The 27,863-nt window shown below is 53.4% G+C and overlaps 1 protein-coding gene across 2 annotated transcripts in view; it reads right to left on the minus strand.

The window, feature by feature from the left end:
- Positions 1–589: 589 nt before the first annotated feature.
- Positions 590–27,863, minus strand: part of LOC127908658 (B-cell lymphoma 6 protein homolog) — a 27,688-nt gene continuing 414 nt past the window's right edge. Inside the window, exons 2-8 of one of the 2 annotated variants that reach the window (XM_052467495.1) lie at positions 24,527–24,689; positions 4,862–5,083; positions 3,384–4,373; positions 2,603–2,733; positions 1,232–1,399; positions 981–1,111; positions 590–781 (exon numbers count right to left, since the gene is read on the minus strand). In XM_052467495.1, the coding sequence (XP_052323455.1) occupies positions 605–781; positions 981–1,111; positions 1,232–1,399; positions 2,603–2,733; positions 3,384–4,373; positions 4,862–5,083; positions 24,527–24,689 (1,982 nt within the window). In that variant the 3' untranslated portion in view covers positions 590–604. Of the gene's footprint in view, positions 782–980; positions 1,112–1,231; positions 1,400–2,602; positions 2,734–3,383; positions 4,374–4,861; positions 5,084–24,456; positions 24,469–24,526; positions 24,690–27,863 lie in introns of those variants that run through there. The other variant, XM_052467496.1, reaches the window with a different exon arrangement.

A 27,863-nucleotide genomic window follows, 5' to 3' on the forward strand; every position in this document is an offset into this window, starting at 1 on the left:
AATGGTGTCATTCTACTTATGTAGGGTGTATATAATAATGGTGTCATTCTACTTATGTAGGGTGTATATATATAATGGTGTCATTCTACTTATGTAGGGTGTATATAATATATAATGGTGTCATTCTACTTATGTAGGGTGTATATATATAATGGTGTCATTCTACTTACATAGGGTGTATATATAATGGTGTCATTCTACTTACATTCTACTTATGTAGGTGTATTAACTGTATTCTATTAGGGTGTATATATAATGGTGTCATTCTACTTACATAGGGTGTATTAACTGTAGATAGGGTGTATATATAATGGTGTCATTCTACTTACATAGGGTGTATATAATAATGGTGTCATTCTACTTCTGTAGGGTGTATATATAATGGTGTCATTCTACTTATGTAGGGTGTATATATAATGGTGTCATTCTACTTATAGGGTGTATATATAATGGTGTCATTCTACTTATGTAGGGTGTATATATAAAGGTGTCATTCTACTTACATAGGGTGTATATATAATGGTGTCATTCTACTTATGTAGGGTGTATATATAATGGTGTCATTCTACTTATGTAGGGTGTATATATAATGGTGTCATTCTACTTACATAGGGTGTATATATAATGGTGTCATTCTACTTACATGATAGGGCTTTTCTCCTGTGTGTATGCGCAGGTGACTCTTCAGCGTCTGCAGGTGACGGAAGCGCGTTCCACAGATCTCACACGGGTATGGCTTCTCCCCGGTGTGGATCAGCACATGGGCACGGAGATGGGCAACCTGAACATGACAACAACATTATGAGACAACTGGGTCTGTGTGGTGGTGAGTTGTATTTTACGAAGACTATGATGATGGAAGAAATGGAGGGGGGCAGAAATGGGTGATGTGCAGCATAGAGCATAGTGATGGTATTACACCCCCCTCCACCACCCCAAGACTAGCCCTCCGTTGAAAAGAGAGGGGGGACTCGGCTCACCTGCACGAATCGAGCTCCACATGTCTCACATCTGTATGGCTTTTCTCCTGAGTGGATACGAGTGTGGGTCTTGAGGTTAGCTGGTCTGTTGAACTGAGCACCACAGATGTTGCAGCGATACGGCTTCTCTCCTGCAACACAACAACAACGACAAAACAAAAAAAAAACCCACAGAACAAACTGGTTAAACCAGTTACCGAATGTAGTGGGCAGAGCCGTTAACGCGTGTTTTGTTATTGCTTCGGATGTACCAGTGTGGACTGTCTTGTGGCTGGCGAGGTTTCCTTTGTAGCGGAAAACAGCTTGACAGCGGTCGCACTTGTATGGCTTATCACTGTGGGTCTGCAGCATGTGGAGTTTCAGGGCTCCGTCGTCAGCAAACTTGGAGTCGCATTCCTTACAAAAGAACGTACCATTTTCTGTAAAGGAGAAGGTCAAACTAATGAATACGGTCAAGATTTAGTGGCGCTTCAAATCGGGCAGCTGAGCTTCCCGCTGTCCGGGAGGTGTTCATGTCTGCCTCCACAAACGGCCATCCTATTCCTTACATTCAGATCTGTTAATCTTAATTTGATCACTGTTACGACTCGTAGTATTTTATTTATTTATTTTATTTTTCCCTGTGCAGAAAGAAAATACAAATTGTAGTGTAATTTAAAGGTTTAAAAAGGTTTGTCATTTCTACTTCTTTTAAAAAAAATGTAAATGACAGACTTGACCTAATGAAAACATTTGTAAACCCCTACAGAAATGTCCATTTAATTATAATCCACGTAAATAATTCATATGTCCTGTTGCTGCGGGATTATTTTCCTGCTGTAAGAACCAGGGTCACACTAAGACAACGCATCGGTAGGGCACTAGTTTCCCTATGTAGGGCTCTGCTGAAAAGTAGTGCACTAGTTTCCCTATGTAGGGCTCTGCTGAAAAGTAGTGCACTAGTTTCCCTATGTAGGGCTCTGCTGAAAAGTAGTGCACTCGTTTCCCCGATATAGGGCTCTGCTGAAAAGTAGTGCACTAGTTTCCCCGATATAGGGCTCTGCTGAAAAGTAGTGCACTAGTTTCCCTATGTAGGGCTCTGCTGAAAAGTAGTGCACTAGTTTCCCTATGTAGGGCTCTGCTGAAAAGTAGTGCACTAGTTTCCCTATGTAGGGCTCTGCTGATAGTGCAGTTTCCCTATGTAGGGCTCTGCTGAAAAGTAGTGCACTAGTTTCCCTATGTAGGGCTCTGCTGAAAAGTAGTGCACTAGTTTCCCCGATATAGGGCTCTGCTGAAAAGTAGTGCACTAGTTTCCCTATGTAGGGCTCTGCTGAAAAGTAGTGCACTAGTTTCCCCGATATAGGGCTCTGCTGAAAAGTAGTGCACTAGTTTCCCCGATATAGGGCTCTGCTGAAAAGTAGTGCACTAGTTTTCCCCGATATAGGGCTCTGCTGAAAAGTAGTGCACTAGTTTTCCCGATATAGGGCTCTGCTGAAAAGTAGTGCACTAGTTTCCCTATATAGGGCTCTGTTGAAAAGTAGTGCACTAGATAGGGTGCCATTTGCGACTCATTTTGGCGTTTTAAAAAGCAACGTGTACCACCACTAACTAAGCTAGCCGTTTCACATCCATTACATACTCACCACAGCTGGAGTCTGAGTACTCAGAGTGTAACTCTGACATCATGTCCTCCGCTAAACAGGAAGCCGGGGTGTTGGGACACACTTCAGAGTGCTGCGGGGGCGGGGCACCACAGGAGGTGCACTTTAAGTGGCTGATGTAGAGAGAGGAGTGGTTGTTAGAGCTCCTCTGTGATCCCTCCAGAGCTCTGGAGATACATACGGCTGTGTGTCAGACATCACATCACCCCCCCCCCCCCCCCCACCCCCACCACCACACACAACAATACAGCCGCAAGACAAGGGGGCAGAGAGAGAAAGAGGCGACAGTCGGAAGGCAGTCGTCTCGGGTCCTGCCGTGATGGTAGAAAAAGCCTTAGGAATGTTTGAAATGGGCCGGAAGGCGGACACGGAGGTGCACTGCGGAGAGTTTCATTGAGAAATACTTTTGATGGCAATTTTATTCTATATTTCTTTAAAATGCATCACGAACACTTTTCAGTTCATGAAAGGGAAAACAAAAGCATCTCAACTAGATAAAGCCGTAAAGTCCGACACTTACACCCCCGCCACCCCTCCACCAACCCCCCACCCCCGGCCACCCCTCCACCCCCCCCCGCCACCCTCCACCAACCCCCCCCCCGCCACCCCTCCACCAACCCCCCACCCCCGCCACCCCTCCACCCCCCCCACCCCTCCACCCCTCCGCCACCAACCCCCCCATCATCAACATGGGAACAATCAAGCGTTTATGCTAGAGTTGTAGTGTAGTGTTTGATTCGTCCGGTATGACTGTAGACTTTACCTGTTGATGATGCTGTTGAGTCTGGAGGCCTGTGGAACAAGCAGCTCCTCTCCGTGCTCGCTGATGTTGGCGTTGGCCTGCGTGTCCAGGTGCTCTGAGTCAGAGGGCTGGGGGTAGGGGGGCAGACCCAGGCGCTGGGGGGAGGGGACCACCACCTCCTGCGGCTCAGTATTCTCCTCCTTGGTGGCGCTCTGGTTCAGAACTATGAACTTGTATTTCTTCCAGTTGCGTGCCTTGGGATCCTGGCTGCCCTGTAGGGGCAGGGCACCACACCGGCCGGCCTGGGAGAGGGAGAGACCTGCGTTCTTACTACTGCTGGACTCGGTGGGGGAATTAGGCTGGCAGTCCGATTTCAGCGGGCTCTGAGGACTGCTCATCAGGCCCTTCCGTCCAGCTGAGGAGATCCCCAGAGGGTAGTGCTGCTGGCTCGTGTCTTCCTCTGTCGTCTGAGGACCGTGCTCCTTACCCAGAACCACTATCTGCTGCTTGTGGCCCGCCGTGGCGAACCCTCTCTTCCTGGAGCCTCCCACCCCACCAGTCTGGCTGACCCCTCCCTCATGGCTCTCCTTCCTCATCTCCTCTTCCCTGGAGGTGGCGTAGCTGGCTGTATGGTGGATGCTGGCCGAGCCCCCGCTGACCGCTCGGCTGTAATCAACCCTCATGGCGCTGCCCGTGTCCGGGGGGGAACAGTGCTTGTGGTGGATCCCGCCTTTAGAGAAATCAGCGAATGTGTTTTTGGCGTCTGTCAGCTTGCAGACCGGGAAAGGGAACCCCTGGACGGGGAACTGACCGTAGAGGTGGTAGTTGCTGGGGGAATTGACCCCGTTGAACATGCTGGAGCCGTAGGGCCTCCCGTCTCTGAAGGGGCCGACGCGGCCGGGCAGGTTGTCGACCACATCGTGGGGCCGGTATGCATGGACGCCCTGAGGTAAAAGCAAGGGGCTGACCAAGAACTCATCTCTGGGCAGCTTGTTGGCCTGGCCAGGGTCGCTGAGGAGAAAGAGGGAGAAGAGTGAGACGACAGAACCTGAACAGGGCAGACTGATACCAGAAACATATGCTACATTCCTGTCCACAACAAACTACACCAATGTATTTCTCTGCTCTGCACGACTCTTGACAGGTCCTCGTTTGCAAATAGAAATGTCTTCTTAATCGACTGAGAAAGACAGACCAACGTAAGGTTGCAGGGCCGGCGGCCATCTTATGGCCTCCAACCACAGAACATCGAAGTTGTATTCATTCCACGACACCCAGCAGGTGATCTTACTGGTAAAACCGTATATATATATATATACAGCCACGGTAATGTTACTCCTTGTGTATCTTTATACCTCAAGTTATTACTCAAGTTTTATTATCTGCTTTTCACTGTTCGTCTACACTTGTTCTTTTACAAAGACAAGTGACAAATACAATTTGATTATAAGTTGAGTCTCCCATCTTATACACCCCCCCTGCCTCCATCATCCAAATACCTGGATTTGATGAATCTGTGGCAGGTGTCCACAACGTGATCCATCTGTAGGTAGATGGCTGTGTTCATGATGGCCATGATCAGACTCTCCTTCAGCGTCAGTCTAGAGGTGTACATGAAGTCCAGGAGGATGGCAAACCCCTCGGGGTCCACCTTGGGGTCCAGACTGATGGCATTCAGGTTACACTTCAGGGAGTCCGTAAATATAGTGTAGAACAAACCACTAGAGAGAGAGAGAGAATCGTGTTCAGTACAGTGACAGACTGGTCAGAGAGTCCGTAAATATAGTGTAGAACAAACCACTAGAGAGAGAGAGAGAGAATCGTATTCAGTACAGTGACAGACTGGTCAGAGAGTCCATAAATATAGTGTAGAACAAACCACTAGAGAGAGAGAGAGAGAATCGTGTTCAGTACAGTGAGGGACACACACACACACACACACACACACACACACACACACACACACAGTGCAAGGGGGACACAAACACAGAGCGAGGGACACACACACACACACACACGAGCGCGAAGGACACACACACACACAGAGCGCGAGGGACACACACACAGAGCGCGAGGGCCACACACACACACAGAGCGCGAGGGCCACACACACACGCACACACAGAGCGCGAGGGCCACACACACACACACACAGAGCACGAAGGACACACACACACAGAGCGCGAGGGACACACACACACAGAGCGCGAGGGACACACACACACAGAGCGAGGGACACACACACACACACACGAGCGCGAAGGACACACACACAGAGCGCGAGGGACACACACACACAGAGCGCGAGGGCCACACACACACACACAGAGCGCGAGGGCCACACACACACACACAGAGCGCGAGGGACACACACACACACACACAGAGCGCGAGGGACACACACACACAGAGCGTGAGGGACACACACACAGAGCGCGAGGGACACGGACACACACACACACACACACACACACACACACACACACACAGAACGCGAGGGACAGACAGACAGACAGACAGAGACACACACACACACACACAGAGCGCGAGGGACACGGACACACACACACACACACACACACACACACACACACACACACACACACACAAGAACGCGAGGGACAGACAGACAGACAGACAGAGACACACACACACACACACACACAGAACGCGAGGGACAGACAGACAGACAGACAGAGACACACACACACACACACACAGAACGCGAGGGACAGACAGACAGACAGACAGAGACACACACACACACACACAGAGTGCGAGGGGGGACTTTAAGTAGCAACAGCAACATGCAAACTGTGCGGGACAGAGTCTGCATCCAAAATGCCACACTATTCGCTATTCCCTATGTAACAGGGTTGGTGTCCCAGTGGTTACCCTATGGTGTCCCTATGGTTACCCTATGGTGTCCCTATGGTTACCCTATGGTGTCCCAGTGGTTACCCTATGGTGTCCCTATGGTGTCCCAGTGGTTACCCTATGGTGTCCCTATGGTTACCCTATGGTGTCCCAGTGGTTACCCTATGGTTACCCTATGTAACAGGGTTGGTGTCCCAGTGGTTACCCTATGGTGTCCCTATGGTTACCCTATGGTGTCCCTATGGTTACCCTATGGTGTCCCAGTGGTTACCCTATGGTGTCCCTATGGTTACCCTATGGTGTCCCTATGGTTACCCTATGGTTTCCCTATGGTTTCCCTATGGTGTCCCTATGGTTACCCTATGGTGTCCCAGTGGTTACCCTATGGTGTCCCTATGGTTACCCTATGGTGTCCCAGTGGTTACCCTATGGTGTCCCTATGGTTACCCTATGGTGTCCCTATGGTTACCCTATGTAACAGGGTTGGTGTCTCTATGGTGTCCCTATGGTTACCCTATGGTGTCCCTATGGTTACCCTATGTAACAGGGTTGGTGTCCCTATGGTGTCCCAGTGGTTACCCTATGGTTACCCTATGGTGTCCCTATGGTTACCCTATGGTGTCCCTATGTAACAGGGTTGGTGTCCCTATGGTGTCCCTATGGTTACCCTATGGTTACCCTATGTAACAGGGTTGGTGTCCCTGTGGTGTTCCAGTGGTTACCCTATGGTTACCCTATGGTGTCCCTATGGTGTCCCTATGGTTACCCTATGGTTACCCTATGGTGTCCCTATGGTGTCCCTATGGTTACCCTATGGTGTCCTTATGGTTACCCTATGGTGTCCCTATGGTTACCCTATGGTTACCCTATGGTGTCCCTATGGTTACCCTATGGTGTCCCTATGGTTACCCTATGGTGTCCCTATGGTTACCCTATGGTTACCCTATGGTGTCCCTATGGTTACCCTATGGTGTCCCTATGGTTATCCTATGTAACAGGGTTGGTGTCCCTATGGTTACCCTATGGTGTCCCTATGGTTCCCCTATGGTTCCCCTATGCCCCGGTGCACAACTGAGCAAGAGAACAAGTACATTAGAGTGTCTAGGTTGAGAAACAGACGCTGCCAGTTGAGGACTTGTGAGGCTTCATTAAATAGTGAAGAGGCGACTCCGGGATGCTGGCCTTCTAGGCAGAGTTCCTCTGTCCAGTGTCTGTGTTCTTTTGCCCATCTTTAAATTTTATTTGTCTGTTTCTGTAAACTCAGCAAAAAAAATAAAAACATCCTCTCACTATCAACTGTGTTTATTTTCAGCAAACTTAACATGTGTTCATACAAATATTTACACAACAAGATTCAACAACTGAGACCAACTGAACAAGTTCCACAGACATGTGACTAATAGAAATGGAATAATGTGTCCCTGAACAAAGGGTGGGTCAAAATCAAAAGTAACAGTCAGTATCTGGTGTGGCCACCAGCTGCATTAAGTACTGCAGTGCATCTCCTCCTCATGGACTGCACCAGATGTGCCAGTTATTGCTGTGAGATCTTACTCCACTCTTCCACCAAGGCACCTGCAAGTTCCCAAATATTTATGGGGGGAATGGCCCTAGCCCTCACCCTCCGATCCAACAGGTCCCAGACGTGCTCAATGGGATTGAGATCCGGGCTCTTTGCTGGCCATGGCAGAACACTGACATTCCTGTCTTGCAGGAAATCATTCACAGAATGAGCAGTATGGCTGGTGGCATTGTCATGCTGGAGGGTCATGTCAGGATGAGCCTGCAGGAAGGGTACCACATGAGGGAGGAGGATGTCTTCCCTGTAACGCTGTAACGGGTTTCTTTAGGTGAAGTAGAGGCGGACCAAAATGCAGCGTGGTGTTTATTCATGTTCTTAATAAAGACACTAGACATGAATAAACTAACAAAAACAATAAACGTGGAAAACCAAAAACAGCCCTATCTGGTGCAAAAACACAGAGACAGGAACAATCACCCACCAACACACAGTGAAACCCAGGCTACCTAAATATGGTTCCCAATCAGAGACAATGACTAACACCTGCCTCTGATTGAGAACCATATCAGGCCAGACATAGAAATAGACAAACAAGACATCCAACATAGAATGCCCACTCAGATCACACCCTGACCAACCAAAACATAGAAACATACAAAGCAAACTATGGTCAGGGTGTGACAAACGCAGTGTTGAGATTGCCTGCAATGACAACAAGCTCAGTCCGATGAGACACCGCCCCAGTCCATGACGGACCCTCCACCTCCAAATCGATCCTGCTCCAGAGTACAGGCCTCGGTGTAACGCTCATTCCTTCGACAATAAACGCAAATCCGACCATCATCCCTGGCGAGACAAAACCGCGACTCGTCAGTGAAGAGCACTTTTTGCCAGTCCTGTCTGGTCCAGCGACATTGACTTTGTGCCCATAGATGACGTTGTTGCCGGTGATGTCTGGTGAGGACCTGCCTTACAACAGGCCTACAAGCCCTCAGTCCAGCCTCTCTCAGCCTATTGTGGACAGTCTGGGCACTGATGGAGGGATTGTGCGTTCCTGGTGAAACTCGGGCAGTTGTTGTTGCCATCCTGATCCTGTCCCGCAGGTGTGATGTTTGGATGTACCAATCCTGTGCAGGTGTTGTTACACGTGGTCTGCCACTGCGAGGATGATCAGCTGTCTGTCCTGTCTCTCTGTAGCGCTGTCTGAGGCGTCTCACAGTACGGACATTGAGATTTATTGCCCTGGCCACGTCTGCAGTCCTCATGCCTCCTTGCAGCATGCCTAAGGCACATTCACGCAGATGAGCAGGGACCCTGAGCATCTTTCTTTTGGTGTTTTTCCAGAGTCAGTAGAAAAGCATCTTTAGTGTCCTAAGTTTTCATAACTGTGATTTTAATTGCCTACTGTCTGTAAGCTGTTATTGTCTTAACGACCGTTCCACAGGTGCATGTTCATTAATTGTTCATGGTTCATTGAACAAGCATGGAAAACAGTGTTAAAACCCTTTTGCAATGCAGATCTGTGAAGTTATTTGCATTTTTACGAATTATCTTTGAACGACAGGGTCCTGAAAAACTGACTTTTTTTTTTGTTGCCGAGTTTACTTGTCCTCTTGCTCAGTTGTGCACCGGGGCCTCCCACTCTTTCTATTCTGGTTAGAGCCAGTGTGCGCTGTTCTGTGAAGGGAGTAGTACGAGATCTTCCATTTCTCTGCAATTTCTCACATGGAATAGCCTTCATTTTTCAGGACAAGAATCAAATCAGGACAAGAATCAAACCCACAAATGCTGATGCTCCAGATACTCAACTAGTCTAAAGAAGGCCAGTTTGAATTGCTTCTTTAAATCAGAACAACAGTTTTCAGATGCGCTAACATAATTGCAAAAGGGTTTTCTAATGATCAATTCGCCTTTTTAAAAAGATAAACTTGTATTAGTTAACACAACGTGCCATTGGAACACAGGAGTGATGGATGCTGATAATGGGCCTCTGGACGCCTATGTAGATATTCCATTTGAAAAAAATGTAACATTTTGGTAGTTTCAGCTACGATAGTAATTTACAACATTAACAATGTCTACACTGTATTTCAGATCAATTTGATGTTTTAATGGTCAAATAATCTGCTTTTCTTTAAAAAAACAATGACATTTTTGAAGTGACCAAACTTTTGAACAGTAGTGTATGTCTCAAAAGTAACATGTTAAATTATACTTTAGTATAACAAGTAAAATTATATATAATTTCAAATTCCTTATATTAAGCAAACCAGATGGCACCATTTTCTTGTTTTGTTTATTTACGGATAGCCAGGGGCACACTCAATCATTTACAAACCAAGATTTGAATTTAGTGAGTCCTCCAGATCAGAGGCAGTAGGGATGACCAGGGATGTTCTCTGTTTAGTGAGTCTTTCAGATCAGAGGCAGTAGTGATGACCAGGGATGCTCTCTGTTTAGTGAGCCCACCAGATCAGAGGCAGTAGGGATGACCATGGATGTTCTCTGTTTAGTGAGTCCTCCAGATCAGAGGCAGTAGGGATGACCATGGATGTTCTCTGTTTAGTGAGTCCTCCAGATAGGGATGACCAGGGAGACAGTAGGGATGACCAGGGATATTCTCTGTTTAGTGAGTCCTCCAGATCAGAGGCAGCAGGGATGACCATGGATGTTCTCTGTTTAGTGAGTCCTCCAGATCAGAGACAGTAGGGATGACCAGGGATGTTCTGTTTAGTGAGTCCTCCAGATCAGAGGCAGTAGGGATGACCAGGGATGTTCTCTGTTTAGTGAGTCCTCAGATCAGAGACAGTAGGGATGACCAGGGATGTTCTCTGTTTAGTGAGTCCTCCAGATCAGAGACAGTAGGGATGACCAGGGATGTTCTCTGTTTAGTGAGTCCTCCAGATCAGAGACAGTAGGGATGACCAGCGATGTTCTGTTTAGCGAGTCCATCAGATCAGAGACAGTAGGGATGACCGGGGTTTGTTCTGTTTAGTAAGTCCTCCAGATCAGAGGCAGTCGGGATGACCAGAGATCCTGAGGCCCCATTGTCGTGCCATTCATCCACCACCATCACCTCATGTTTCAGAATGATAATGCACGGCCCTATGACGCAACAACATGTACTTAATTCCTTGAAGCTGAAAATGTCCCAGTTCTTCCATGGCCTGCATACTGACCAGACATGTCACCCATTGAGCATGTTTGGGATGCTCTGGAGCGACACGTAAGACAGCGTGTTCCAGTTCCCGCCAATATCCATCAACTTTGCACAGCCATGGAAGAGGAGTGGGGACAACATTCCACCAATCAACAGCCTGATCAACGCTATGTGAAGGAGATGTGTCGTGCTGCATGAGGCAAAGGGTGTCACACCAGATACTGACTGGTTTTCATGAGGTAAATGGTGGTCACACCAGATACTGACTGGTTTTCATGAGGTAAATGATGGTCACACCAGATACTGACTGGTTTTCATGAGGTAAATGACACACCAGATACTGACTGGTTTTCATGAGGTAAATGATCGTCACACCAGATACTGACTGGTTTTCACACCAGATACTGACTGGTTTTCAAGGTAAATGATGGTCACACCAGATACTGACTGGTTTTCATGAGGCAAATGGTGGTCACACCAGATACTGACTGGTTTTCATGAGGTAAATGATACTGACTGTTTCACGTCACACCAGATACTGACTGGTTTTCATGAGGTAAATGGTGATCACACAGTCACACATCAGATACTGACTGGTTTTCATCAGGCAAATGATGGTCACACCAGATAACTGGTTTTCATGAGGTAAATGGTCACACCAGATACTGACTGGTTTTCATGAGGTAAATGGTCGTCACACCAGATACTGACTGGTTTTCATGGTAAATGATGGTCAAAGATACTGACTGGTTTTCATGGATACTGACTGGTTTTCATGAGGTAAATGGTCATCACACCAGATACTGACTGGTTTTCATGAGGTAAATGATGATACTGTCACACCAGATACTGACTGGTTTTCATGAGGTAAATGGTTGTCACACCAGATACTGACTGGTTTTCATCAGGCAAATGGTGATCACACCAGATACTGACTGGTTTTCATCAGGCAAATGGTGGTCACACCAGATACTGACTGGTTTTCATGAGGTAAATGGTTGTCACACCAGATACTGACTGGTTTTCATGAGGTAAATGGTGGTCACACCAGATACTGACTGGTTTTCATGAGGTAAATGGTTGTCACACCAGATACTGGCTGGTTTACTGATCCATGACCCTACTGTACTTTTTTTTAAAGGCATCTGTGACCAACAGATGGTTATCTGTATTCCCAGTCACGAGGAATTTTCTGATTGGGACCTAACAAATGTATTTCCTTGGACTGATTTCCTCATATGAACTGTAACGCAGTAAAATCTTAGAAATTGTTGCATGTTGCGTTTATATCTTTTTAGTGTAATTAAGTAGTACTTTAAAGTATTTTTACTTAAGTACTTTACCCCACTGGGAATCAGGAATCTACAACTATCAACATACTGTTGTCCTCCAATGTTCTTCCTTGTGTCAATCATCGGAATAAAGACCAATCAACTGGCTAGACGGGCCTTTTTTCTCTCTCAAGACAACAGGAGAGAGTTTACGAAGGATAGGGTAAGTAAGGGTAGGTAATCCTTCTCCCCCCCCCCCCAGGAGAGAGTTTACGAAGTAGGATCACATCTGTTTCTGGTGACGAGACCCGTCTTGTCTTCGTGAGACAGAGTGCACTACGCAGGGGGGGGGGGACAGAGTGCACTACGCAGGGGGGACAGAGTGCACTACGCAGGGGGGACAGAGTGCACTACGCAGGGGGGACAGAGTGCACTACGCAGGGGGACAGAGTGCACTACGCAGGGGGGGACAGAGTGCACTACGCAGGGGGACAGAGTGCACTACGCAGGGGGGACAGAGTGCACTACGCAGGGGGGGACAGAGTGCACTACACCGCAGGGTGCACTCGGACAGAGTGCACTACGCAGGGGGGGACAGAGTGCACTACGCAGGGGGGGACAGAGTGCACTACGCAGGGGGACAGAGTGCACTACGCAGGGGGGACAGAGTGCACTACGCAGGGGGGGAACAGAGTGCACTACGCAGGGGGGGGACAGAGTGCACTACGCAGGGGGAACAGAGTGCACTACGCAGGGGGGACAGAGTGCACTACGCAGGGGGGGGACAGAGTGCACTACGCAGGGGGACAGAGTGCACTACGCAGGGGGGACAGAGTGCACTACGCAGGGGGGACAGAGTGCACTACGCAGGGGGAACAGAGTGCACTACGCAGGGGGGGAACAGAGTGCACTACGCAGGGGGGGAACAGAGTGCACTACGCAGGGGGGACAGAGTGCACTACGCAGGGGGGGACAGAGTGCACTACGCAGGGGGGAACAGTGTGCACTACGCAGGGGGAACAGAGTGCACTACGCAGGGGGGAACAGAGTGCACTACGCAGGGGGGAACAGAGTGCACTACGCAGGGGGGAACAGAGTGCACTACGCAGGGGGGGACAGAGTGCACTACGCAGGGGGGACAGAGTGCACTACGCAGGGGGACAGAGTGCACTACGCAGGGGGGACAGAGTGCACTACGCAGGGGGAACAGAGTGCACTACGCAGGGGGAACAGAGTGCACTACGCAGGGGGAACAGAGTGCACTACGCAGGGGGGAACAGAGTGCACTACGCAGGGGGAACAGAGTGCACTACGCAGGGGGAACAGAGTGCACTACGCAGGGGGGGACAGAGTGCACTACGCAGGGGGGACAGAGTGCACTACGCAGGGGGGGACAGAGTGCACTACGCAGGGGGACAGAGTGCACTACGCAGGGGGACAGAGTGCACTACGCAGGGGGGGACAGAGTGCACTACGCAGGGGGACAGAGTGCACTACGCAGGGGGGGACAGAGTGCACTACGCAGGGGGGGGAACAGAGTGCACTACGCAGGGGGGACAGAGTGCACTACGCAGGGGGGAACAGAGTGCACTACGCAGGGGGGGAACAGAGTGCACTACGCAGGGGGGAACAGAGTGCACTACGCAGGGGGAACAGAGTGCACTACGCAGGGGGGAACAGAGTGCACTACGCAGGGGGGGGACAGAGTGCACTACGCAGGGGGGGACAGAGTGCACTACGCAGGGGGGAACAGAGTGCACTACGCAGGGGGAACAGAGTGCACTACGCAGGGGGGGACAGAGTGCACTACGCAGGGGGGAACAGAGTGCACTACGCAGGGGGGACAGAGTGCACTACGCAGGGGGAACAGAGTGCACTACGCAGGGGGAACAGAGTGCACTACGCAGGGGGAACAGAGTGCACTACGCAGGGGGGAACAGAACACGGGGGGAACAGTGTGCACTACGCAGGGGGAACAGAGTGCACTACGCAGGGGGGAACAGAGTGCACTACGCAGGGGGAACAGAGTGCACTACGCAGGGGGGGACAGAGTGCACTACGCAGGGGGAACAGAGTGCACTACGCAGGGGGGGACAGAGTGCACTACGCAGGGGGAACAGAGTGCACTACGCAGGGGGAACAGAGTGCACTACGCAGGGGGGGACAGAGTGCACTACGCAGGGGGAACAGAGTGCACTACGCAGGGGGAACAGAGTGCACTACGCAGGGGGAACAGAGTGCACTACGCAGGGGGAACAGAGTGCACTACGCAGGGGGGAACAGAGTGCACTACGCAGGGGGGAACAGAGTGCACTACGCAGGGGGAACAGAGTGCACTACGCAGGGGGAACAGAGTGCACTACGCAGGGGGAACAGAGTGCACTACGCAGGGGGAACAGAGTGCACTACGCAGGGGGAACAGAGTGCACTACGCAGGGGGAACAGAGTGCACTACGCAGGGGGGAACAGAGTGCACTACGCAGGGGGGAACAGAGTGCACTACGCAGGGGGGAACAGTGTGCACTACGCAGGGGGAACAGAGTGCACTACGCAGGGGGGGAACAGAGTGCACTACGCAGGGGGAACAGAGTGCACTACGCAGGGGGGACAGAGTGCACTACGCAGGGGGGGAACAGAGTGCACTACGCAGGGGGGAACAGAGTGCACTACGCAGGGGGGGAACAGAGTGCACTACGCAGGGGGGGAACAGAGTGCACTACGCAGGGGGAACAGAGTGCACTACGCAGGGGGACAGAGTGCACTACGCAGGGGGGGACAGAGTGCACTACGCAGGGGGACAGAGTGCACTACGCAGGGGGGGACAGAGTGCACTACGCAGGGGGGGACAGAGTGCACTACGCAGGGGGACAGAGTGCACTACGCAGGGGGGACAGAGTGCACTACGCAGGGGGGGACAGTGTGCACTACGCAGGGGGGAACAGAGTGCACTACGCAGGGGGACAGAGTGCACTACGCAGGGGGGAACAGAGTGCACTACGCAGGGGGGAACAGAGTGCACTACGCAGGGGGGAACAGAGTGCACTACGCAGGGGGAACAGAGTGCACTACGCAGGGGGGAACAGAGTGCACTACGCAGGGGGAACAGAGTGCACTACGCAGGGGGAACAGAGTGCACTACGCAGGGGGAACAGAGTGCACTACGCAGGGGGGGACAGAGTGCACTACGCAGGGGGGGAACAGAGTGCACTACGCAGGGGGAACAGAGTGCACTACGCAGGGGGAACAGAGTGCACTACGCAGGGGGGAACAGAGTGCACTACGCAGGGGGAACAGAGTGCACTACGCAGGGGGAACAGTGTGCACTACGCAGGGGGAACAGAGTGCACTACGCAGGGGGGAACAGAGTGCACTACGCAGGGGGGAACAGAGTGCACTACGCAGGGGGGAACAGAGTGCACTACGCAGGGGGGAACAGAGTGCACTACGCAGGGGGGACAGAGTGCACTACGCAGGGGGGGAACAGAGTGCACTACGCAGGGGGAACAGAGTGCACTACGCAGGGGGAACAGAGTGCACTACGCAGGGGGAACAGAGTGCACTACGCAGGGGGGGAACAGAGTGCACTACGCAGGGGGAACAGAGTGCACTACGCAGGGGGACAGAGTGCACTACGCAGGGGGGACAGAGTGCACTACGCAGGGGGGACAGAGTGCACTACGCAGGGGGACAGAGTGCACTACGCAGGGGGGGACAGAGTGCACTACGCAGGGGGGACAGAGTGCACTACGCAGGGGGAACAGAGTGCACTACGCAGGGGGAACAGAGTGCACTACGCAGGGGGGAACAGAGTGCACTACGCAGGGGGAACAGAGTGCACTACGCAGGGGGAACAGAGTGCACTACGCAGGGGGAACAGAGTGCACTACGCAGGGGGGGAACAGAGTGCACTACGCAGGGGGGGACAGAGTGCACTACGCAGGGGGACAGAGTGCACTACGCAGGGGGGACAGAGTGCACTACGCAGGGGGACAGAGTGCACTACGCAGGGGGACAGAGTGCACTACGCAGGGGGGGACAGAGTGCACTACGCAGGGGGGACAGAGTGCACTACGCAGGGGGACAGAGTGCACTACGCAGGGGGAACAGAGTGCACTACGCAGGGGGGACAGAGTGCACTACGCAGGGGGAACAGAGTGCACTACGCAGGGGGGGAACAGAGTGCACTACGCAGGGGGGGACAGAGTGCACTACGCAGGGGGACAGAGTGCACTACGCAGGGGGGGACAGAGTGCACTACGCAGGGGGGGAACAGAGTGCACTACGCAGGGGGGGAACAGAGTGCACTACGCAGGGGGAACAGAGTGCACTACGCAGGGGGGAACAGAGTGCACTACGCAGGGGGGAACAGAGTGCACTACGCAGGGGGAACAGAGTGCACTACGCAGGGGGGAACAGAGTGCACTACGCAGGGGGGAACAGAGTGCACTACGCAGGGGGGAACAGAGTGCACTACGCAGGGGGGGAACAGTGTGCACTACGCAGGGGGGAACAGAGTGCACTACGCAGGGGGGAACAGAGTGCACTACGCAGGGGGGAACAGAGTGCACTACGCAGGGGGGAACAGAGTGCACTACGCAGGGGGGAACAGAGTGCACTACGCAGGGGGGACAGAGTGCACTACGCAGGGGGACAGAGTGCACTACGCAGGGGGGACAGAGTGCACTACGCAGGGGGACAGAGTGCACTACGCAGGGGGGACAGAGTGCACTACGCAGGGGGGACAGAGTGCACTACGCAGGGGGGACAGAGTGCACTACGCAGGGGGACAGAGTGCACTACGCAGGGGGGGACAGAGTGCACTACGCAGGGGGGAACAGAGTGCACTACGCAGGGGGGACAGAGTGCACTACGCAGGGGGGACAGAGTGCACTACGCAGGGGGGACGGGACAGAGTGCACTACGCAGGGGGGACAGAGTGCACTACGCAGGGGGGACAGAGTGCACTACGCAGGGGGGACAGAGTGCACTACGCAGGGGGACAGAGTGCACTACGCAGGGGGACAGAGTGCACTACGCAGGGGGAACAGAGTGCACTACGCAGGGGGGACAGAGTGCACTACGCAGGGGGGACAGAGTGCACTACGCAGGGGGGACAGAGTGCACTACGCAGGGGGGGGACAGAGTGCACTACGCAGGGGGACAGAGTGCACTACGCAGGGGGACAGAGTGCACTACGCAGGGGGGGACAGAGTGCACTACGCAGGGGGGACAGAGTGCACTACGCAGGGGGACAGAGTGCACTACGCAGGGGGGACAGAGTGCACTACGCAGGGGGGGGAACAGAGTGCACTACGCAGGGGGGAACAGAGTGCACTACGCAGGGGGGAACAGAGTGCACTACGCAGGGGGGAACAGAGTGCACTACGCAGGGGGGAACAGAGTGCACTACGCAGGGGGAACAGAGTGCACTACGCAGGGGGAACAGAGTGCACTACGCAGGGGAACAGAGTGCACTACGCAGGGGGAACAGAGTGCACTACGCAGGGGGGACAGAGTGCACTACGCAGGGGGACAGAGTGCACTACGCAGGGGGGACAGAGTGCACTACGCAGGGGGGGACAGAGTGCACTACGCAGGGGGGGACAGAGTGCACTACGCAGGGGGGACAGAGTGCACTACGCAGGGGGGGACAGAGTGCACTACGCAGGGGGGACAGAGTGCACTACGCAGGGGGGAACAGAGTGCACTACGCAGGGGGGACAGAGTGCACTACGCAGGGGGAACAGAGTGCACTACGCAGGGGGGAACAGAGTGCACTACGCAGGGGGGAACAGAGTGCACTACGCAGGGGGGAACAGAGTGCACTACGCAGGGGGGAACAGAGTGCACTACGCAGGGGGGAACAGAGTGCACTACGCAGGGGGACAGAGTGCACTACGCAGGGGGAACAGAGTGCACTACGCAGGGGGGGAACAGAGTGCACTACGCAGGGGGAACAGAGTGCACTACGCAGGGGGAACAGAGTGCACTACGCAGGGGGGAACAGAGTGCACTACGCAGGGGAACAGTGTGCACTACGCAGGGGGAACAGAGTGCACTACGCAGGGGGAACAGAGTGCACTACGCAGGGGGGAACAGAGTGCACTACGCAGGGGGAACAGAGTGCACTACGCAGGGGGGGAACAGAGTGCACTACGCAGGGGGAACAGAGTGCACTACGCAGGGGGGAACAGAGTGCACTACGCAGGGGGAACAGAGTGCACTACGCAGGGGGGAACAGAGTGCACTACGCAGGGGGGGAACAGAGTGCACTACGCAGGGGGGGGGAACAGAGTGCACTACGCAGGGGGGGACAGAGTGCACTACGCAGGGGGACAGAGTGCACTACGCAGGGGAACAGAGTGCACTACGCAGGGGGGGACAGAGTGCACTACGCAGGGGGACAGAGTGCACTACGCAGGGGGGACAGAGTGCACTACGCAGGGGGGACAGAGTGCACTACGCAGGGGGGAACAGAGTGCACTACGCAGGGGGGAACAGAGTGCACTACGCAGGGGGGAACAGAGTGCACTACGCAGGGGGAACAGAGTGCACTACGCAGGGGGAACAGAGTGCACTACGCAGGGGGAACAGAGTGCACTACGCAGGGGGGAACAGAGTGCACTACGCAGGGGGGACAGAGTGCACTACGCAGGGGGACAGAGTGCACTACGCAGGGGGGACAGAGTGCACTACGCAGGGGGGACAGAGTGCACTACGCAGGGGGGACAGAGTGCACTACGCAGGGGGGGACAGAGTGCACTACGCAGGGGGGACAGAGTGCACTACGCAGGGGGAACAGAGTGCACTACGCAGGGGGGAACAGAGTGCACTACGCAGGGGGGACAGAGTGCACTACGCAGGGGAACAGAGTGCACTACGCAGGGGGAACAGAGTGCACTACGCAGGGGGAACAGAGTGCACTACGCAGGGGGAACAGAGTGCACTACGCAGGGGGGGAACAGAGTGCACTACGCAGGGGGGAACAGAGTGCACTACGCAGGGGGGAACAGAGTGCACTACGCAGGGGGAACAGAGTGCACTACGCAGGGGGAACAGAGTGCACTACGCAGGGGGAACAGAGTGCACTACGCAGGGGGAACAGAGTGCACTACGCAGGGGGGAACAGAGTGCACTACGCAGGGGGGGAACAGAGTGCACTACGCAGGGGGAACAGAGTGCACTACGCAGGGGGGGAACAGAGTGCACTACGCAGGGGGGGAACAGAGTGCACTACGCAGGGGGAACAGAGTGCACTACGCAGGGGGGAACAGAGTGCACTACGCAGGGGGAACAGAGTGCACTACGCAGGGGGGGACAGAGTGCACTACGCAGGGGGGACAGAGTGCACTACGCAGGGGGGGACAGAGTGCACTACGCAGGGGGGACAGAGTGCACTACGCAGGGGGGGACAGAGTGCACTACGCAGGGGGACAGAGTGCACTACGCAGGGGGGACAGAGTGCACTACGCAGGGGGGGACAGAGTGCACTACGCAGGGGGGACAGAGTGCACTACGCAGGGGGGACAGAGTGCACTACGCAGGGGGGACAGAGTGCACTACGCAGGGGGACAGAGTGCACTACGCAGGGGGGGGACAGAGTGCACTACGCAGGGGGACAGAGTGCACTACGCAGGGGGGGACAGAGTGCACTACGCAGGGGGGACAGAGTGCACTACGCAGGGGGGACAGAGTGCACTACGCAGGGGGACAGAGTGCACTACGCAGGGGGGAACAGAGTGCACTACGCAGGGGGGACAGAGTGCACTACGCAGGGGGGAACAGAGTGCACTACGCAGGGGGGGACAGAGTGCACTACGCAGGGGGACAGAGTGCACTACGCAGGGGGAACAGAGTGCACTACGCAGGGGGACAGAGTGCACTACGCAGGGGGGACAGAGTGCACTACGCAGGGGACAGAGTGCACTACGCAGGGGGGACAGAGTGCACTACGCAGGGGGGACAGAGTGCACTACGCAGGGGGAACAGAGTGCACTACGCAGGGGGGAACAGAGTGCACTACGCAGGGGGAACAGAGTGCACTACGCAGGGGGAACAGAGTGCACTACGCAGGGGGGAACAGAGTGCACTACGCAGGGGGGGAACAGAGTGCACTACGCAGGGGGAACAGAGTGCACTACGCAGGGGGACAGAGTGCACTACGCAGGGGGGACAGAGTGCACTACGCAGGGGGGACAGAGTGCACTACGCAGGGGGACAGAGTGCACTACGCAGGGGGACAGAGTGCACTACGCAGGGGGAACAGAGTGCACTACGCAGGGGGGGAACAGAGTGCACTACGCAGGGGGACAGAGTGCACTACGCAGGGGGGACAGAGTGCACTACGCAGGGGGAACAGAGTGCACTACGCAGGGGGGGACAGAGTGCACTACGCAGGGGGGGAACAGAGTGCACTACGCAGGGGGGGAACAGAGTGCACTACGCAGGGGGAACAGAGTGCACTACGCAGGGGGAACAGAGTGCACTACGCAGGGGGGAACAGAGTGCACTACGCAGGGGGGAACAGAACAGAGTGCACTACGCAGGGGGAACAGAGTGCACTACGCAGGGGGAACAGAGTGCACTACGCAGGGGGGAACAGAGTGCACTACGCAGGGGGAACAGAGTGCACTACGCAGGGGGGGGAACAGAGTGCACTACGCAGGGGGAACAGAGTGCACTACGCAGGGGGAACAGAGTGCACTACGCAGGGGGAACAGAGTGCACTACGCAGGGGGGAACAGAGTGCACTACGCAGGGGGAACAGAGTGCACTACGCAGGGGGGAACAGAGTGCACTACGCAGGGGGGGAACAGAGTGCACTACGCAGGGGGAACAGAGTGCACTACGCAGGGGGAACAGAGTGCACTACGCAGGGGGGAACAGAGTGCACTACGCAGGGGGAACAGAGTGCACTACGCAGGGGGGAACAGAGTGCACTACGCAGGGGGAACAGAGTGCACTACGCAGGGGGGAACAGAGTGCACTACGCAGGGGGGAACAGAGTGCACTACGCAGGGGGGAACAGAGTGCACTACGCAGGGGGAACAGAGTGCACTACGCAGGGGGGAACAGAGTGCACTACGCAGGGGGGAACAGAGTGCACTACGCAGGGGGAACAGAGTGCACTACGCAGGGGGGAACAGAGTGCACTACGCAGGGGGGAACAGAGTGCACTACGCAGGGGGAACAGAGTGCACTACGCAGGGGGAACAGAGTGCACTACGCAGGGGGGAACAGAGTGCACTACGCAGGGGGGAACAGAGTGCACTACGCAGGGGGGAACAGAGTGCACTACGCAGGGGGGAACAGAGTGCACTACGCAGGGGGGAACAGAGTGCACTACGCAGGGGGGGGGAACAGAGTGCACTACGCAGGGGGGAACAGAGTGCACTACGCAGGGGGGAACAGAGTGCACTACGCAGGGGGGAACAGAGTGCACTACGCAGGGGGAACAGTGTGCACTACGCAGGGGGAACAGTGTGCACTACGCAGGGGGGGAACAGAGTGCACTACGCAGGGGGAACAGTGTGCACTACGCAGGGGGACAGTGTGCACTACGCAGGGGGGACAGAGTGCACTACGCAGGGGGACAGAGTGCACTACGCAGGGGGGACAGAGTGCACTACGCAGGGGGACAGAGGGCAGGGGGGACAGAGTGCACTACGCAGGGGGACAGAGTGCACTACGCAGGGGGACAGAGTGCACTACGCAGGGGGGACAGAGTGCACTACGCAGGGGGAACAGAGTGCACTACGCAGGGGGAACAGAGTGCACTACGCAGGGGGGGAACAGAGTGCACTACGCAGGGGGGGGAACAGAGTGCACTACGCAGGGGGAACAGAGTGCACTACGCAGGGGGGAACAGAGTGCACTACGCAGGGGGAACAGAGTGCACTACGCAGGGGGGGGGACAGAGTGCACTACGCAGGGGGACAGAGTGCACTACGCAGGGGGGACAGAGTGCACTACGCAGGGGGGGACAGAGTGCACTACGCAGGGGGGGACAGAGTGCACTACGCAGGGGGACAGAGTGCACTACGCAGGGGGGGGACAGAGTGCACTACGCAGGGGGAACAGAGTGCACTACGCAGGGGGACAGAGTGCACTACGCAGGGGGAACAGAGTGCACTACGCAGGGGGGAACAGAGTGCACTACGCAGGGGGAACAGAGTGCACTACGCAGGGGGAACAGAGTGCACTACGCAGGGGGGAACAGAGTGCACTACGCAGGGGGGAACAGAGTGCACTACGCAGGGGGAACAGAGTGCACTACGCAGGGGGGGACAGAGTGCACTACGCAGGGGGGAACAGAGTGCACTACGCAGGGGGGACAGAGTGCACTACGCAGGGGGGGAACAGAGTGCACTACGCAGGGGGGAACAGAGTGCACTACGCAGGGGGGACAGAGTGCACTACGCAGGGGGGAACAGAGTGCACTACGCAGGGGGGGGGAACAGAGTGCACTACGCAGGGGGAACAGAGTGCACTACGCAGGGGGAACAGAGTGCACTACGCAGGGGGGAACAGAGTGCACTACGCAGGGGGGAACAGAGTGCACTACGCAGGGGGAACAGAGTGCACTACGCAGGGGGAACAGAGTGCACTACGCAGGGGGGAACAGAGTGCACTACGCAGGGGGGAACAGAGTGCACTACGCAGGGGGGAACAGAGTGCACTACGCAGGGGGGAACAGAGTGCACTACGCAGGGGGGAACAGAGTGCACTACGCAGGGGGAACAGAGTGCACTACGCAGGGGGGAACAGAGTGCACTACGCAGGGGGGGAACAGAGTGCACTACGCAGGGGGAACAGAGTGCACTACGCAGGGGGAACAGAGTGCACTACGCAGGGGGGGAACAGGGTGCACTACAGGGGGAACAGAGTGCACTACGCAGGGGGGAACAGAGTGCACTACGCAGGGGGAACAGAGTGCACTACGCAGGGGGAACAGAGTGCACTACGCAGGGGGGAACAGAGTGCACTACGCAGGGGGGAACAGAGTGCACTACGCAGGGGGAACAGAGTGCACTACGCAGGGGGGAACAGAGTGCACTACGCAGGGGGGGAACAGAGTGCACTACGCAGGGGGAACAGAGTGCACTACGCAGGGGGGAACAGAGTGCACTACGCAGGGGGGAACAGAGTGCACTACGCAGGGGGAACAGAGTGCACTACGCAGGGGGAACAGAGTGCACTACGCAGGGGGGAACAGAGTGCACTACGCAGGGGGAACAGAGTGCACTACGCAGGGGGGAACAGAGTGCACTACGCAGGGGGGAACAGAGTGCACTACGCAGGGGGAACAGAGTGCACTACGCAGGGGGGAACAGTGTGCACTACGCAGGGGGGAACAGAGTGCACTACGCAGGGGGGAACAGTGTGCACTACGCAGGGGGGAACAGTGTGCACTACGCAGGGGGGAACAGTGTGCACTACGCAGGGGGACAGAGTGCACTACGCAGGGGGGAACAGAGTGCACTACGCAGGGGGAACAGTGTGCACTACGCAGTGGGGGAACAGTGTGCACTACGCAGGGGGGAACAGAGTGCACTACGCAGGGGAGGAACAGTGTGCACTACGCAGGGGGGAACAGTGTGCACTACGCAGGGGGACAGAGTGCACTACGCAGGGGGGGCAGAGTGCACTACGAGTGCACTACGCAGGGGGGACAGAGTGCACTACGCAGGGGGACAGAGTGCACTACGCAGGGGGGGGACAGAGTGCACTACGCAGGGGGGAAACAGAGTGCACTACGCAGGGGGAACAGAGTGCACTACGCAGGGGGAACAGAGTGCACTACACAGGGGGGAACAGAGTGCACTACGCAGGGGGGAACAGAGTGCACTACGCAGGGGGGAACAGAGTGCACTACGCAGGGGGAGGGCAGAGTGCACTACGCAGGGGGAACAGAGTGCACTACGCAGGGGGGAACAGAGTGCACTACGCAGGGGGGACAGAGTGCACTACGCAGGGGGACAGAGTGCACTACGCAGGGGGGACAGAGTGCACTACGCAGGGGGGACAGAGTGCACTACGCAGGGGGGGACAGAGTGCACTACGCAGGGGGACAGAGTGCACTACGCAGGGGGGACAGAGTGCACTACGCAGGGGGGACAGAGTGCACTACGCAGGGGGGGGACAGAGTGCACTACGCAGGGGGGAACAGAGTGCAGAGTGCTACGCAGGGGGGACAGAGTGCACTACACAGGGGGGCATGATGACAGACTGGTACACATACTGGGACTTGGGGAGTCAACACACCTGCAGGCCATGAGGACAGGCATGATGACACAGACTGGTACACATACTGGGACTTGGGGAGTCAACACACCTGCAGGCCATGAGGACGGTCTTGTGAGCGCGGAACTGCTGTCTGTTGACCAGGATGGTGACATCTGTGAGGATGTCCCGGCTCCGCAGCCGGTTGAGGTTCAGCAGCACGTCGCTGGCATGTCGCGTAAATTGGATACAGCTGCAAGCCATCTTGTCGAGCTCTGGCGGGTGGTGATGGGGGGAAGAAAACAAAAGTGAAACTAATTGTATTCAGAGTCATGGACAGACATACAAAAAGGGTATTTGGTTTAATGAATAACCAGCAAGTAGTATCTTGGGTGGTGAAACCTCAGGTTGGAATATGGACCAGATTGCAGGGCTCTCCAACCATGTTCCCGCTAAACTAACCCTTCTGTAGATTGTTTGCACCAACCCTAGTTATAACTAACCCTTCTGTAGATTGTTTGCACCAACCCTAGTTATAACTAACCCGATTCAGCTTATGGACCAGCTAAACCATTACAATCAGGTGTGTTAGAGTTGGAGTGAAGAAAACCTATAGCAGGCTCTCCAGGAACAGGGTTGAATAAAATGAATGTTGTGATATATATATATATATATATACACATTTTTTAAATGTAACCTTTACTTAACTAGGCAAGTCAGTTAGAGAACAATAACACATTTTTATACAAGATAAAGCATGGCAACTTTTATGAAGGCTGGGGTGGTTGTCATTTTGCACTGGTTTTTAATGTATTGGTTATTCTAATAATAGAAACGTTCACCACCCTCACCAATATTGTCTGATTGCAGTGGAATTTTTCGACCACTAGGCGGCACCATTGAACAGAGTAAATAAACTATGGAGCTTTCAAGACACATTTTCTGGGCGGCCACACTTGTTCCCGAAAGTGAGAAAACACTTAATTTTGTTATTGCTGGCACTCAAACATGAATTTAGAAGATTAATTATATATATATATATATATATATTTTTTTTTTACCTGAACCCTTATTCAATCAAATTAAACTCAAGCATTCTGCAGTAACACACTGGTTCTGTATGGTTCTGTGGCAGCAGCCATATATAGTTGAGAAATGCAAGCACCAGGTGTAGGAGTCTTCTTCCCTTGAGTACAGTAGCCGACACCGTGCATCACAACACACCTGACTTTGACACACAGGCTATGTATGACTTATTGTAAGGGGACGTGTCCAACCTGGACTCAGGGTTAGACATAACAAAGTAAAGGTAAATCTTGGCCACACTCCAATTAGTACGATATGTTACGTTTTGTGAGGTATGTATTAGTCGATGTCCATCATTTTTGTACGATATGTTACGAATTGCAATTTGTTGTGGCTAACGTTTGCTAGGTGGCTAACATTAGCTAGGTGGCTAACATTAGCTAGGCTGTTGGTTAGGGAAGGGTTAGCTATCATGCTAAGTAGTTGCAAAGTGGCTAATTAGCTAAAAATTGTCTGTGATGACATTCAAACATGCACAACCTTTGGGTTTCTGGATGTTTGTGTTACATTCCCACCCCACCCAGCCACCCTTTTCCCCTTATGTAACCTTGCGTTTTATGCAACCATGCACAGCATATGATACTAATTTCCCTCATCCTGGATTTACGTTTACTATGTTACGTCTAGACTAGGAAACCAGGCTGGCGTGTCTTTAAATAATATAATGTCTGTGCCATCTGGGCATTTCTTACGTGTTGAACATTCCGTATTGGGTTCGAACGTGATCATTTTTTCGCCCTCTGAACCAACAACACGCGCCAAAATACGTAGCCTTCATTTTCCACGTTATATCGTTAATAAACAACCCGTAGTCTATCACTAGTTTATTTACTTATTCACAATGGACAAAACCGTTTGAGCATATTCCAGACAAGAGTTGGCAGATGTAAATGTACTGTTTGTTGACTGCCAGAGAACATTTTAATGATTATAGTATAGTAGTAACGATAATAATAGTAGTAATAATAATAATCCGATTTTACATTTTTTTATTTTATGCATTTAACAGTAGATTAAACGGCAAAAATTTCCCCATGAATTTAAGAAATATGATACGTCAAAATTCTACCACAAGATGTCATCCATTTACTGTAGACGTTGATATACGTCTGATCATGAATATATCAGCCCAGAAGTGTGTGTGTGATCTTCAGCGATATAAATAGCGGGTAGTCAGACGCAGGACAACGTTATGGCAATAACACAGCGCAATCCAGAAGACTTCAGCATATTTTGAAAACACTTTTGGCTTAGTTTACGTTTCAGCTACAGTCTGCGAATTTCAAACGGGTAATTTACTACTAGCCTCAGATCTTTCCGTCCAACCCCATGTCATAAATTGTTAAACTGACAGTTTCTTCACGTGGAACAAACACGTGGAGCCAACTGGTTCAATAACACGCAAACACATTGGACACAGATGTAGCACTCGGTCACAACCCCGTGTCTCAGGCCGTCACTTGACTCCTCTCGATATGAACTTTAAATAAAGAATCTGTACACAGGTTGAAGTAACCACGGGTGTTCATATATAGGCTATAACCCACCCACGACTACGGTTTTAGGGACACACGTCATATCAGACCAATTTTGTCAATTATTTTCAGTTATTCACTTCTTCAATCACATTCAAATATGGTCACTTTTTCTCGCTCTTTCTCCATAGCCTACTTTCAGACCCTTAGCGAGGCCAACACAAACACAACAATACTATTTGACGCAAGACTCCTCGCATTGAAGCTTAGCAATCAAATACATGTTTATCCGCTATAAGCACTCAATCACTGCAACATTGTAGCTGTTAATCACTCAATTCAATGCGACATTGTATCGGTTTAAGTCATTCTGCCTAAAGTCACCCTCCCCTGTCCCCAGACAGATCGCATGCAGGTACCAACGTGCGCATATGCTGGTCTGTGCAGAAGCGGAACGTTACAAACTACAAACAATAACATTTCCGTGGAGGAGGTGAGGGGGGTAACCGCGAGACAAGACGATCAATATCTCGTGCAACCAGATCCCAACGTGCTCGTTCAGTAACGATTGTTCAATTTGACTTTTTTCCCCCCCTCCTCCTCGACTGCCTGGATATCTAAAACGATGTATCTTAACACCCTTGACACACATACCCCCGCCTATCTGCCACACTGTGCAAGTTAGGCTATTTAATTATGTCTGTGGGAATCACGTTATAAATAAACAGAACCATGTATATTTACACCGCTGTTATTTAATACAGTCACAAGGAGGTGAACACAGTTGTAAAATCCACCCAGGTTAGAGCTATACTTAGGTATGCTAAGAATATATAAGAAGGCAGCACTTAGTCAAACTAAACAACTTGTTTATTGCTGGTATTATTC

The sequence above is a fragment of the Oncorhynchus keta genome, chromosome 1 (assembly GCF_023373465.1).
Source record: "Oncorhynchus keta strain PuntledgeMale-10-30-2019 chromosome 1, Oket_V2, whole genome shotgun sequence".
In the NCBI taxonomy this organism is placed as follows: domain Eukaryota; kingdom Metazoa; phylum Chordata; class Actinopteri; order Salmoniformes; family Salmonidae; genus Oncorhynchus; species Oncorhynchus keta.